At 38.5% G+C, this 15,811-nt stretch overlaps 1 protein-coding gene across 3 annotated transcripts in view; it reads left to right on the top strand.

Annotated features, from left to right (window-relative positions):
- Positions 1 to 15,811, top strand: part of ROCK2 (Rho associated coiled-coil containing protein kinase 2) — a 105,195-nt gene that overhangs the window by 42,333 nt on the left and 47,051 nt on the right. For all 3 annotated transcript variants that reach the window (XM_027641151.1, XM_027641152.1, XM_027641153.1), the window contains exons 3-4: positions 8,918 to 9,018; positions 15,483 to 15,620. In XM_027641151.1, coding sequence (XP_027496952.1) covers positions 8,918 to 9,018; positions 15,483 to 15,620 — 239 coding nt within the window. The remainder of the gene's footprint in view (positions 1 to 8,917; positions 9,019 to 15,482; positions 15,621 to 15,811) is intronic.

Below are 15,811 nucleotides of genomic sequence, written 5' to 3'. Positions count from 1 at the left end.
CCTACAGGCTACCAGCAGTGGCAGAAACATGGAAATATACTTTCCTTCACAATTTTATTACTACCTTTTTTTGTTAAATGAGCTGACAGTATACAATTGAAATAGCCAAATACTAATTAAAAAAATTCTGACATGTTATCAAAAAATTCGTAGTAGTTTTCAAAGGTGTACTTCATCCTCACCTGTTGAACTTCAAAAAAAAAGGATGTAAGACCAGACTATTTTAGCTCATAGATCGTGGGTCAGTGCTTCTCTCTTAAGAATCATCCCTGTAACTTCTCTCGGGTTTCTATACTGCCTGGGAGAGAACGAAAAATAAGGCTCCATATCTTCTGTGATTTACACTTAAAAAAAATAATTCTGAAATGAAGATCTGGTAAACATTTGAAGCTAGTAATCTATTGGCATTGCAGTGGAAAGAATCAGTCCTGGCAGTGATGTCTTTCAAAGTCCTTTCCAACACAGGTGTTTGTGTGGTTTGTTTGGTACCAGATTGGGGAACCGAGCAGAATTAAAGCAAAGAGTGGAGCGGTTTGTTTTTTCTGTTTGTTAAAACTAGTCAGGCAAAAGAAAAGCAGACCAGTTTCTGATTTTCATTTCACTTCACTTATACTTTGCCAACACAAAACAAGCTGCTGGGGTGCAGGAAAAAATGGGGCAACAACTGGGTTCTTATTGGCTCTGCGATTTTATGCCATGTGAAGTTGCTGAACCCATTGCCCATGTCTTCCTGGAAACTGTTCTGAGGGTAGCAAGGATCAGTGGAAAGAGCGTTACGAAGGCTTGCTGAAGCCTCTTGCTACCTTGGACTTGGAAGAAGAGTTGGGAATTGTGTTAGGAATTTATGGAACTGTAAGTTGTTGCTCTCTTAGGTTAGGGAACAGTGAATTCTTGTCGCTTGTGATTTTTCTCAGCATCTGAAGAACTGTAGCAAATGCCTAGATGAGAACTGCTGTCAAAAGGTTCTGACAGACACTGATGAGCAGTCTGTGCCAGGGGCCTGGAGCCTGCATCCTTCCTCACAGTTTCCTGAAGGCAACCACAGAGAGATGGCAGGGCCATCCCATGAGTTAGCAGTGGGGTGCACAGTAAAGCAGCTGAGGTGAAGTCATTGCGATTGTTTTAATCCATATTGCACAAATCTTCAAAAGTTGTATAGAATGCTAAATAATCATCACACTTTTGGTCAGTTTAATCACTTAATTCTTCCACAATAACACTTTGAGAAAGAATTTTTTTTTTCCTACCATATTCCCAGGGGTTTGTGTGCACCCTACTTCCAACCTACAACAAATCATTGCTATTAAGGTTAATGTTTTATTAATAGCTTATTTTAGTTTAAAAATGAAATAGTTTGCACCTCAGCTGAGACATTAATTGATGTTCAGCTCAACTCATAGTTTCAAGCTGAAACTCGGATGTTTCAACTCATTTCACAAAGGCAGTTTATTAATTTCCCATACTAGAGGAGTTTGGTGTATCCTGTTTCTGTGACCACTTTGCTGAAGCAGCTTCTTCACTTGTTTAATATGCAAGAAATTCTTTCATTGCCTGCTTTCCCTTACTATTCTGATTTCTTACCACTTTCTCTGAGGTATTGACCCCAAGTGGAGCCTATATTTGTTGTAAGAGGCACATTAAGTATCTCATATAATACAACCCTTCCTTTTCAGTCTTTTATGTTGTTTTAATCAACTGTTGGGATTCTGGTTAAGTTGCTGTGTTCTTTTAGAGTATTCATAGAAGGGAAAGCATAACACAATATTTAATTCCTGAAACAATGAGAGGAATCTCATAGTCCTCTGAGAGCAAAAACTAGTTTGCTTGTTTTAGAAAAGAAGGGTGAGTTTTCCAGCATGGACTTGGTGTAACAAATCTTTCTTGGTGTTTTCTTTTCCTCTTCTATCATCTAGACCAAGACAATAGGTTGAGTAAATTCTTCTAAGTCACTTTTTCTGTCATCTGAGATTTGCCAAGTGTTGAATCATGTCTTGGTGGCTTGTGCCTTTTTTGGTGGTCTCCCTTTCAGGTGCTACTTAGCCTGTTGGCTGCTTTAACTTCTGGGAGCAGAAAGTTAAATAATTAAATAACAGATTTAAACAACAGTTGAAAATATTTTATAATTTATAATCTTATCATCAGGAATAAAAGGGCACAAAGAATGGATTTTGAGTAATCCAAGCAGCAGGGCAGGGAGTGGTGCCATCAACAGGCCTGGTACAATCCAGAAGTCTTGACCCCCTCAGTGGATCAGTGATTTCCTGTGCATTATCCAGCATCATACAAGAACTAGAAACCTGTGTTGTTGAAATGATTTGCTGATATTTTGTAGGTTGGCAGACTTGCAGAGTGTAATGGCAATGGACGTATTTACAGTAGAAGGAACTTTTAGTGCAGATGTGACATTTGTGCAGCAACTTTGCTGACCCCCTGAATAAACTCTCTAGAAAGTTGCCTTGGCCATTTTCCTCTCCAAGCAGACACTGCTTACTTGGAATTTTTATCTTCTAAGGGTAATTTCTTGTAAAATTAACAGTCCTGGTTCCTTCGCTTGCATTTCGTTGTGTGACTTGAAGCTGCTGAATCATGTGCCAACCGTGCAGCCACCAACAGAAATGTGTTATCTGGTGTGGTGCGAGTGCCTGCCATGGCTGTAGCTCTCTGTGCTCCCTGCTTCCTGCCAGCCACACTGATGAAGTGTCATATGCCAAGAAGACTCTTAGAAATGTAGTGCACGGCAGAACTCACACTGAGTTAAGGAGCTAATTGCTACTCTGGTTTTCTCTTGGCTTCTCTTAGAGCACTCCTTGCCAGGTCTTTGCTGTTGCCTCAGCAGGTTGGGCTCCAGTTCCGTTCTTAATGACATTGTTCTAGTAAGAGTAGGGATGGGAGACATATCAAATAAACAACTTTCCCAAGCAGAGCATGGAAGCCGTAGTGTTTAACACGGAATGTCTCAGACGTATAAACAAGTTATATGTCGGTGTTATTAACCACTTTTCCATTTAGGTACTCAGTAGATACAAAGCAATTCAGTCCTGCCATCAGGCTTATTTTCATTAAGGAATCTGTTCTCTGCAAGCTAGAGGGCTGCTGCTTTCTGTTTCCCTGTCTTCTGCTCTTTTTGTCTGTGCAAGTCAAAATACTTCTTGTGTCCACCTCTCTTTTCTCTGGGGGGTGGAAGCACTACCCCGTCTGAAGCTGTGCCTTCTAGGTTCTGCTGCTTCTGCAAGGTCTGCAACAGCTTCCTGTTCTTCACACACCTTTGACCAGATATTATGTATGCACACCTAATGACTTCAGTCTTTCTGTTGTGCTTTCTGTTTGGTTTTGGTGGGTGTGGGATTGCAGCACTTCCTGGCTGTACTTCAGTTTAATTTCTGGCTGGACTTGTGCCTAGGGCAGTAGCTTTTGACTTAACGTGCTCCACAGCAGCACTCACTGACTGATTGTGCCTGACCTGTGGGGTAAAATTGCATTCCCTTGCATTTTTATTCATCACATATACACAGCCCAGGACTGCTTGATACACATTCTTTTATTTAAAGAAAATAACCTTCATATGAACTTTTTTTTTGTTTAATTTAAAAAGCAGAAGAGTGTGGTTTTCTCTTCCTCCCCATCCCACTTTACTCTCCTAGTCAGATATTTTTTCTGTTTTCACAAGCGTTTGCAACCTTCAGCCACATTCTTGCTGCCAGCTGTCAGTGACTGATCCAAACACTCTGCCCTTTCAGAAAGTGAAACTTCATTTGTTTAAAGATTATAGTGCCACTTTTAAACAGTAAATCAAAAGCTGTCTTTAAACACTCTTGGTATCCAGCATTCCCTGTCCTTCCTGTGTTAAAGAAGAAAACTGAATCACAGGTGGTGATATTCTCACATTTAGGACTTCTACTCAAATGTCACAATATTTTTATCAGATTCCATTATATTCTGGGTCTGGGGAGTCCATCTAATTCCTTCCTTTAAACATAACATTTTTCTGCTGCTGGACTTTGTTCTTTTGCAAATTTATGAGGCTGTAAGATACAAACTGTGGTATCTGTGCATACAGATACCACAAATTTGCAAACTTACCTGTGTGAAATCTTCCAAAAATTCAGAACTCTACTAAAAGGCTACTGTTGGAAAGGTCTCCTGCACCTTGAATTAGATCATGTTATGTGATATGTGAACTACATCATATGATCCAGCATGGGTTGCAATTATGACAGGGCTTCAGGGTTAATCTAAACTTGCCTTCTTGCACCCCAGTTTTTTTTGTTTCAGATTAGTTCCATGCATTGATTATCTGTTCCATATCTGTAAAATTTTATACCAAAATAGACAATCCATCTATGTAACTGATACCTTCACAACACTTGCATCCCTAGATGATACTATTTTTAACTAAGATTATTAAATCTTAGTTAAAGGGATTGAGAGGGGTGACTTCATTACTCTCTAAAGAGGGGTGAAGTGGAGAGGAAGGTCTCCTCTGGTATCCAGTGACAGGACATGTGGGAATGGTTCAAAGCTGCACCAGGGGAGGTTTAGACTGGACATTAGGAAGCATTTCTTTACCAAGTGGGTGGTCAAACACTGCAACAGGCTTCATAGAGAGGTGGTCAATGCCCCAAGCCTGTCAGTGTTTAAGAGGCATTTGGACAATGTCCTTAACAACATGTTTAACTGTTGGTGAGCCCTAAGTGGTCGGGTGGTTGGACTGATGGTAGCTGTGTGTCCCTTCCAACTGACAGGGCTCTATACTATTTTATCCTATTCTATTTTATCTCTTAGCTAAGAAAGTAGGATTTCTCCATTCTCAGCATTTCACAGGGATGATAAAACTGAGAACTCCTCTGTTGGTTGCTTCATATATTACTGGGTTTTTCATTGCTTAATCACAGTATTTAATGCTTAAAGAGTTTCACTGGAGCTGTAGTAGTGTGGTTTGTAGTTTCTGCATTCTGTTTTGAACACAGAAATATTCCCTTGAGTTTCTGATCAGAAATTGAGCTATGTAAAACTACACACTAGTTTTTCAATGTGTTGAAATACCTGCCATCTTATTTCACACATCTGAAGATATTTGTAACATCTTAGAAACATTTGAAAATAAATTCATGTGATTCCTGTCCGTCATGAGATGTAATATTGTGTTCAAACATGTAATTGCACATTCTCTCTGCCTTGAAATTTGCTGATGTTCCTTCTCTACTGCTGCTTCCTGTGAATTTACATTTATTATTATTTGTCTTGTGCCAGAGGTTCCGATCTGCAGTTAAATAAGCTTCCAAGCACAGTCTTCCCTTCTCAATCTGCAAAATTAGTTCACATTATTAACAAAATAATAAACTTGGTGTGGGTGAAGCACTGTTGCTGTCCTGTGCTTCCTGTCTAAGCTTTCCTGATTCACACTCTGGCTTACTTCAGTCTTACTGGTACACTGAATGTAGCAAATGTATCTACTTTTTGAGGTTTTAATTGCCTCTGTCCTTACAACTTTACTAGCAGACTATTGCCTCATTATTAACGTTAATCTCTCCCCTTCCCTGTCACATTTAATCTTTTCCACAGAAGAAGAAAGTTTGAATTGCATTTTTGTATTCCACAGGTTAGGAAGAATCACTGGAGGTCAGCTGGTCCAACTCTGCTCAAAGTCAAACCAGTTCTGATGTTATATTACATCATCCAGGTCCTTGTGCAGTTGAATTTTGAAAATTTCCAAAGGCAGAGGTTTTGTAGCTCTACTGGGCAGTCTGCTCCATTCCCCAATTCTTGGTATTCTTTTACTACAAAGTAGAATTTCCGGTGTTTCAACTTGTCTGTTGACTCTTGTCCTTTCACTTTGCACCCCTTAGAAGTAAAGCCTCATTTCAGCTTCTGTTGAGGCCAACCATTTGTTCATCCTAAGTTGAACAATTCAGTTCTCTCAGCTTCTCTATGAATACCATGTGAAGCATCCTGGTGGACTTCCATGAAGCTGGCGAATGCTTTGATATTTTTCGCGCACTGAGGACCCCAAAGTTAGACATAGCATTCCAGATATGGTTTCACAAGTGACAAATAGAGGAGGAAATCTGCTTCCCACTTCCCTCAACCTACTGGCTATGGATTTACCCATGCAGACTTGTACACAGTCAGTGTAAAGACTGGCTGCTTGTTCCTCTTTGCTTGGCTTATTGTCCACCGAGGCTGTCAGGTCCTCTTTCTCGAAGTGCCATCCTATACTGTCGTGTGATGTTGCATTCCAGCTCCAGGACTCCGCACATGCTGTTGTTGAACTCTGCGAGCTTCCTGTCAGCTCATTTACTTGTCCTGTCTGGGTCATTCCTAAAAGCCGCCCTGCCCTCCAGTGTATCAACTTTGAACTTAAAACCACTGACTGTGACTCCAGCAAGTATTCCACTCACCTGGTAACTTCTCTGTGCAATCCATGTTGGCCTTGTTTGGCTACAAAGATGCTTTGAGATGCTGTGTTGAAAGTCATGCTGCAGTATAGGAAAGGATGTATGTACTGCTCTCCGCTTGTGCACCAAGACAGACATCTTGTCATAGAAGGAAATCAGGTTAATCAAACACAGTTTGTCCTTTTTAGATCCATTCTGGCCATTCTTATCCTTTCTTGTCCATCAAGTGTTTGGAAGCAGATTCCAGAAGGATTTGCTCCGTGCTTGTTGTAGGCAGTGTGGTCAGCCTGCTGGTCCATCCTGTAGCTTTCTGAATCCTCGTTGTTGCCCTTCTAGAGCACAGACATGACATCTACCCTTTATCAGTAATCAGGAGCCTCCCCAGGTTGCCATGACCTTTCAAAGGTGATAGAGAACAGGCTGGTAGTGGTGTTTACTGGCTTGTTCAACATACTGGGATGCATCCTGTCTCATGACCTGGTGTACATCAAGTTAGTTTATTGGTCCTTAACTCTAACTTCCCCTACTGCAATACTTTGCTACTCCACACTCAACTATTACCTTCAGGGAGATGGGAGGCCTGTGAGCAGAGCTTGAGAGTGAAGTCTGAGGCAAAAAAGATCATTGAGTACCGTGGTCTTCTCCATGTCCATGGCACTAGATCCCCTACCTCACTGAGAGCAGCAGGCCCATATTTGCCTCATTCTTTCTTTTATTGCCAGTGTATTTATAAAGGCTCTCGTTGCCCTTCATTACCCTGGCTAGTTTCAATTCCAGCCAAACTTGGCTTTCCCAATTCTGTCTTTGCTTGTTTGAGACATTCCTGCTGGATCACTCGTACCCGTTTGGGACATCTCTGCTTCCGTGGTCCAAACCTTTGCCTTTTGTGCTTGACTTGAGGCAGAGGTTGTCCATTTAGCTGGACTGGCTCCACCCTGCCATTCCTGTTCAATTTCTAGCTAACTAGAACAGACTGTTCTTGTGCTATGAACATGTCATCTTTGAAGATCAACCCACTCCTCTGCCCTTCACAGCAGCTTTCCACAGGATCCTGCCAGTGAGTTTCCCAATCAAGCTGTAGTCTGTTCTTCTGAAGTCCAAGCTCTGCTATTTTATTTCCTCATTTCTGTTAAGAGTCTTAAGTTCTACCACAGTTGCTTCAGCTAAGGCTCCCATAGACTTTGTCTTCCTGGGCCAGATCATTCTTGTCTGTGGGTAATAGACCAGAGTGCCTCCCTGATTTGGCTTACTGCTTGCTTGGAACAAAATAAATGTTCTCGATAGTCAGGCATCTCCTGGATTGCTTGTAGCCTGCCAAGCTACTCTTTGTAAATATGTAGGAATGGTTAAGCTATTTACTAGATGTTCATTATCATTAACTTCTTCGGACTGTATCATCTTTAATGTCATACTGGATTAACTGTCTCTCTGATCCTTTTTTCCTCCTGTATTCAGATCTGAGATCCTCTTTCATGCCTTTCTAGGGATCAAATTCCATGGTATTTGACCCTAAACAGGGATCTCACAATATACACCTCTACTCCTCTCTGAATATAAGCATCCACAGCTTTTCATAGAATTTCATGCTCTTCCCTGGTAGAGTTCTTGCTCCAGCCACCTGGTTTGCTTTGTTTTGCTTCCTCTCAGTGTGTGCGGGTGCTTGCCATGCCTAAGAAAGATTACCTCCTGTATTATGGATTCCATTCATTGCTTCCATTATCTTTTGTCCTTGTAATAAGAATAGACTTAAAAAATGCATTTAGCCAGGAATGCATTCATAGCATGCTTCATTTGCAAAATTAAAGAGTCTAGGACCTTGCGTGTTTTTAGAATTTGTCAGAGATCAGAATTTTGCTGGTTTCCCTTACGGATTCTCACAACTGCCAACAAGACACATACTGACAGCCAGAGCTTGTCTTCAGAACGTTATACCAGAGAATACTTGAACAGAGCATTGTAGACATCATTTTAAGAAGTGTAGCGAACACCAAAAAGCACTTTGAGATGGCCAGCAGTTACATACACATAGGTAAACTTGAGTCAATGTGTTGGATGGAATGAATGAGTGGATCTGAAGTCATGTCTTTGCATGATCCCTACATGAAGGTTATATGCCTTGCCATTTGACTGCTGTTGAACCCTCCAGGTGTGTAGGAGCAGGTTGCAGCTGCAGTGGTTTTGTGTGTACCAAGTCCTCTACCTCTGCACAACAGGCATCTCTGCCTCTCTTCATTGCCAGAGTCTTCTTGTGAGCTTTTGAGTGATTATTAGAGGTGTGAAATGAGAATCAGCAAAATCCAAAAGACATTTCAGTTGTTATAGCTAAAGGTAGAGGGTTAATGGTTTCCAAAGAATAATGAAAGGGGATATTTAGAGTGACTGCAGATTTCAAGTATTATCAAGAAAACTCTAAACATTTAAATACAAATAGCTTATTTTTACTCTAAATGAAAAAATATAGAGAAAATTCTTGTATTCTGTTAATACATGCATTATCACAACTTCTACTTGATTTGTTTTAGATGAGAAGATTGTGGAAAAAATCCGAGCTTTACAAATGAAAGCTGAAGACTATGATGTTGTAAAGGTGATTGGAAGAGGGGCTTTTGGAGAAGTGCAACTGGTAAGAATGTAATGATTTAATGCTAGCCAAAACCTTCCTCAGTTTTCCACACTTTATACCTAAAAATGCATTCTTATAAAGAATAAGTACTATTTTCATTGTACCATGAGGTCATTTCTGCACATAGTAGACAGTACATTCGAGTTTAAAATGTGATGGATTGGAAGGGAAGGACTTGGGAAATAGTTTGTTATCCTTTGATCAATGTCAAAAAAGCAGTTCATGGCAATTCTAAATTTTTTTGACCACAAGCTTCACTGTATAATAATGTCTGAAACCTTCCTATGAAAGAGCAAGTATATAGTGTGACAAAAGAATTTTGTTTTGCTCTTATAATTGTAATGCTTGCATTGTATTTAACTGACATGACTCAGGATTTTTAAAAGATTCATTTTTTGACATTGTCCCCTCAACATTGTATGCTCTATAATATCTGAAGTAAGAATGAGATTACTTTGTAAATTTTTATTGTAGAGAAATTTTATTTAAAAAAAAGGCAAACTACAAAAAAACCCTTGGTGCATCACACATAATCTGATTTTCATTTAATTTTGGTTTTTCCCAGACTTCCAAGTCCTAATGTGTGATAAGTGACACAAAAATGTGCACATATGTATAAGATGGATTGATATGTCAGTTTTGAAATAAGCCTTGGATGTAAGCACCAAATAGAATCTGAAGTATAAACAGCAGGGACAAGTTATCATGAGTTTACAGATAACTGTGCACCAGCTAATCCAGGATACTTTTCTCTATGAGCATTTTTAGTGGAAGAGAGCTGTGGAGCAAGTAAATGGAAAGTGGAGCAACTAATTTGCAGCAATTGAAGCTTGTTATCTTGTTACCACAAGGTAACAAAAATTACCCTTTTGCTTTTTGACATGGAACTGACATTTTACTGTTATGTGCTATTTTTGCACTAGGAAGCTGCGAAAATTATATTGTGTTTTAATACATAAGCATTTTGGAAAATACAAAGATGTGTTGGGGTTTTGTTGAGGAATGTGGTAAAATCTAAGCTGTGAAGTGCTTATAGAAGGTATGCAGTGTATAATGGTAATACATTTATGATCCATTTATAAAATTCTTTGTATTTTCCATATTAGCATTGGTGAAATTAATGGAAACTGGGGAAGAAAACCTAAAATTAGCCTGAAACTGTGACTAGAGTAAAGCTATTTGCATGACTAATGGGTAATTTGCAAATTTAGATGTGATTAATGCGGCAGATAGCAACATGTAATCAGCAATTTTTATTCATTTGTGTCATTTTTGAGACACCTTTATCCAAGTCTGGCAACATGAGAATGTAGCACCCTCTTAGCTATTTTTATCAGGGTCATTTGCACTTTGTTTTTATCCAGAAGAATGTATGAAGTCTGCAGTGGAGTATTTCCAAAAATCTCCATTTTCTAACAAGACTTTAAAAAATTAATATGTATCTTTATATGATTTTATATCCTTGCTGGCAAGAAATTAAAACCAAAACCAGAACCTTCAGCAGAACCTTACCTATGTGTGAAAGGGCTGCTGCAAGGAACTTTGTAAAAAAGCAGGCTATTCCTTGTCTTTTCATTGACAGACACATCAAATGGTTTGTTTTAAAGTCCCTGATTAGATGTTTTTATCTTTATGTATATCCACTTGTAGCAGCAAATAGAGACTCTCCTTTTTCATATACTTGCATGTGAAGTCAGTGAAAAGTCAAGTCATAAGGAGCAGAGTTCCTCGTCTATTTGCTGAGTAGGGATGAGATGAAAAAGAGAAGATCCCAATAACAGAAGCTGTGCCTTTTTTGGGTGTCACACTCATATATTTGCTGGAAGGATCCAAGAGAATTGTATTTTTGATGTGCTTCAAAAATGAAGATGCATTTTCATATATGTATTTCTAAAGACAGAAGGGTTTTTCTAAATAATCCATGTCATGCACAGTTTAGATTTTGAAAAAGAGCTGAGTTTTCTTTGTCCGTGCTGCAGTTAGGCAGTTTGAGGGATCTGAAGACAAACTATTTTTCATTTGCCTGACCATGAAAATGGCAAAATGCTTGATAACCTGGTTATATAATAATGAGTTTTGGGTTTTGTTGTTGTTATGTTGGGTTTTTTTTATTCTTTAATAAGCCCTTCAAAAAAGCAGGAATGCTTCGCGCTGGAGGGGAACTTCTGTGTGTTCATACAGAACTCTTCTGTACTTTATGTCAATTTAAGAGAACACCATTTTTCTGTAATGTAAAAATATAAGTTGAAATCATAATGTTATGCAGTCTTACAGCTAAAAAGCAGTGGGCTAATAAATACAATTGCAGATCTGAACTAATATTAGCTGCTGATGTGGACAGACATACCTAGATTTTTTGCCTCACAAGGTATGATACAAATTTAAACTATTGAGCTAAGCTATATCTATTTCTACTTCATTTAAAATGTTAACACCACTGTTGCGGATGATGGATTTGCAGTAAGCAAAATATTTTGCAATGCTTTCTGCGATCAAAATAGGAATTTGCTTCAGTGGGGACTCAATGCAGAAAGAACCATAAATAAAACATGATTAACTATGTGAATTAATGAATTTTTTGTTATCAGTGTGTGCTGTTGTGCATAGGTATTTGTAGCACAAATATTTATTATATGTTTCTAATGATTATATTAGAATGCTTATTTTTTGGCTTGTAATATTTACAGCATAAAATAGGCAGCTATGACCTCTGTCATTTAATTTTATTTTCCCCATGTCTTCTGGTCCAGTATAGCATTTTCTTGTTGAAGTGATCAGCTTTCCAGATTCTTTCAGAAAAGGGAAGTAAATTCTCTACTGTTGTGTCTTACAGTTAGATTGTATTTAAAAGCCTCACTTTTCTCCCTTCCTCTCCCCTCCAAAAAATTAAAAAAATTCAATCCAGTAAAGAGAGATCAGATGATTCTGGTTTGAGCATCTGACTTTGGTGGAAAAACAATTTCCTTACAGCTCCAGAAGTATTAAACTCTACACTTGAGCTCTGGTCTCTGGTTTTACTGGGTCTGGGGAAAGCTAAGAAAATAATTGCCAGCTGCCAGACCACTTCTTCTTTTATGCAGTGCCGTGAATAAAAGTGACTGGTGTTTGGGCAGACAGAAAAATTGAATTATGGTGCTTAATATGTTACTTGTGGTTTATGCAGAAACAGTAATTTATGAAAGCACATCCTGAGTACCTCTTGTTTGTTTTCACTTGAGGAAAAATCCTCTTGATTTGAAATTGAAACTTATCCTTAGTCCCTTCTCCCAGATCTAACCATGAAGGACTGCAACATTGCAGTGACACACCAGACTGACTTGGTCATGTACTGGAAGAGAAAACTAAAGCAAAGCTAAAGCTTTCTTGTGTTTGAGTGCTAAAGGATGGTGTGGTTGTCAGTCTTTACTGTGTGATTTCTTAGTGCTGCAAACCAGCAGTTGTCATGACCTGCGTAAAGAGGTGCTGGTTTACTTTTTTCCATTAAGTGCTTTGTTTATTAGGTTTAGTTCCCTGTCCGCTGCTGTTGTGCAGCTCTGTAATAGAGCAGATAAAGTCGTGGTTTGTTACCTGAAAATTTGTCAGAATATGAACTTCAGTGCCCTATCCATAGTCATGTGTTATGCCTCTATTAAGTATTTTAGGATACTTGTGATTACTTCAAGCCTTGGAGTTAATTTCAAAACTCCACTCTAGGACCTTCATTTTCTTTTAATCATAAAAGAGACTGTACCATTGCTAATGCTGCATATTCAATCTGATAACTTCAAATAGATATGTTATTTTCTTTACCTATAGATTATCTTCTGGTGTGGATGCTGTAGAAATTATGGGTGCATTTTGCGTGTACTCCTTTACTGAAAGTCTTAGATTGTTGAAGCACAGTAGAGTGAAATTCTTTTTTCTTAATGCATTTTCATGAGTTAAATGAGGCCATGTTACTCAGTGCTAATGGCATGAAGGGATTTTCCTACCTATTTTGAGAGTTACTGTGATGAGCTGCAGTTTAAATTTGGCAGGTCCTTTTAACAGTTGGAAGAAATTGAAACATCATGACAGTTTAATACATGAATAATCTGCTGTATGAGCCAATATCTGTATGTACAAATATAGCTCTGGGTGAAGAGTACAGTGACTAGCAGCTAAAAAGGCTGTCTCCAGGGGCCACGGTGGTGATAGAAGCAGTAATATCAGTGGTAGGTCTGTTCCCCTGCAAGGTGTGCCAAGACACACTCAGTCTCTGGGTGTGCCATACCAGTTATTGTTTTGGTTCCTTGATTTTTGTAGAGAGAAAGAATCTATCTTGAAATTTTCTCCAGAAGTAATTTAGCCAACTAATAAGCTATTGGCACTACTTTAGAGAGGTGCACAGGCTGTGATTTCGGGTCTCCCCCCCCGTTTACTTTGCCTCTCCTGTGCATGAGCTTGTTTCAGGCTATGCTAATTTTCAACAATTTTTTTCCCAAAGTTGTGGGAGACAGGTGTTCTTTTAAATGAAGGCAACTACACTAACTACACCTATGCAAGAGTACACACCAAGTTTAGGAACTGTAAACTACTAAATACATTGCAGAGCTTTACATGAACTTTCACAGAAAATGCATCTTCAATTAAACAGTGTCTTTTTGTGGTTTCTGGTCTTTGTGTTTCTTCTGGTTTTGGGCAGGATTACAAGAGCTCTACTTTGTGGAGTATAGTTTGTGGTGTACCACCAAATCTTTGTAAATAATCCCATGTGGGATTAGTAAATGGGAAGGAGTTAATTTTCAAAATCCTTTTTTAGGACACCCTCACTAGCTGACTAATTGTTGATGTCTTAAAATGTGCTTATAGAGTTGTTAATAAAGGTAGATACCCTGTTTCTGTTCTGGTGTTAGGCTGGAGGTTTTCTGGTCTAACTATACAGAAGGCTGTTGGTTAGTGTTAAACTATGCAAGGTACTAATACTAAAATCTCTGCATCTATATCTTGAAAGGAAAAAGCACCAATTTCAAGTAAGTTCTTAAATAATCCTGTTTCTGTTCATGTTCTCACTCTTTCCAAGATTACCTCCTCCACTGATACTTCTGTTCCTTCAGCAATATTATTTTCTACTACTCCTCTGCAGCAGGAGACTCCCAGATTTGTAGACCAAATAGATGGCTCTCTGAAGCTTTGCACTGCAGATGTAGTGGACCTGAAACATTTACAGCTGTTCAGAAAAGCTTCTGTTCTTTCAAGTAGCATAATTAAACTAGTGCAAAACTAAGGTCGGGAGATCTGCTTTATTTTTCTAAATGTGAGAGTTTTAAATGCACCAGAAAACCATAACTTCTATTTCTGGTGCATTTCACAAATTTCACAAATCGATTTCAGAAATTAGTCCACTGAATTTTTTATTTTAACAGGAAGAAAATATGTAAAACATTAAGGTGCAGTTAATTTATTTTTTTCTACTGACTCAGACATTTTACAGCTGAATACTTCTCACCTTGATTTCTGTAAGGAACATTCAAGAATGTTAAAAACCTGGTGTTTTAGTAGTTGTTTCATAAAGCAGCATAAGTCTCATATTGTTTAATTAGCAGAGTAATGACTGCAAGTGTGTAATTTAAGGATTTGGTTTCATGTCTGCATTCAGATGAAGTTTTCCAAAATATTTTCATATTTTTTCATAGAAGTTTTAATTCCAGTTTTCTAATAAGGTTTATGTTACTAATTTTGCACCATTTAAAATGAGTTTAAGAACTATTTAGGAAAAGAAAGAAATAGGAGCAATCTTTACCTGGTGCAAAATAAAAATTGGCAGAGGCTGAAGCTGACTGCTTGCAGAATTTCTAACATGAATTAATTAAATGGCTAGACAGTGTTCAGAATAAGAAAATACAAACACAACTGGACTTTATTTCTCCTTACATGATCTAACTTTTGATGGGGGAATAGCATGTCCTTTTTTTCCTGTGAACAGAGTCATTTTATCTTTTTAGTGTTCGGGGTGATTTGAAGTAGGCACCTTCACTGAGGAAATGTTAAGAGCAGTCCAGGTCTTTAGAGAAAGGTGGTACTTTTCTCATTCTGAGTTTTGCGTTGGGTTTTTTGGAGGTTTTTTTCATTATCATAGGCTCGTGTTGCTGCATCTTCAAAGAAACAGGCACCTCCCAAGAGCTTCTGCTCATGGCCCAGTGGCTCCTCTGCTGCGATTGCAGTGGCAGCTGCAGCCCTTGTCCAGTCTCTGGCATATCTTCCTTCCCTTGGCATCCTTCTTGTTCCAGCCCTGCTGTGGTGGTTTTTTTGAGTGGCTGTTAAGCTTTTCTTTCCAGGTTTGGAAGTTTTCAAATCCTTACTGTGTAGAAAATTGGGTGTATGAAGACCTGGAGGCATCGCATCCCAGAAAGCAGTTTGCACATAGCAGAAATATTTTGCGCTGGTGGTCAGGTTTTTAATGAGGCATTTAAAAAAAATTGGTTCTCTTCTTTCTCAATGAACAGGTTCGCCATAAAATGACACAGAAAGTTTATGCAATGAAGCTACTTAGTAAATTTGAAATGATCAAGAGATCAGATTCAGCCTTTTTCTGGGAAGAAAGAGATATCATGGCCTTCGCCAACAGTCCGTGGGTGGTTCAGGTAAGGAAGATATGTAAGACTAAAATAATAATAATAACAACAACAGCAATAATAACGATGATGTAATAAATATTTTCCAGTCTTGAGCTGGTTTTGAATTGACATCTAAACTCAAATCACAGTTTTCTTTTTAAAAATACATTTTTCAGCAATTTTACTGAGTTTTGAGTATTTGACTGTGTTAGAAAGTA

The sequence above is a fragment of the Corapipo altera genome, unplaced genomic scaffold (assembly GCF_003945725.1).
Source record: "Corapipo altera isolate COAL_440 unplaced genomic scaffold, ASM394572v1 46, whole genome shotgun sequence".
NCBI lineage: Eukaryota > Metazoa > Chordata > Aves > Passeriformes > Pipridae > Corapipo > Corapipo altera.
This window is presented reverse-complemented; position numbering and strand designations above follow the sequence as displayed.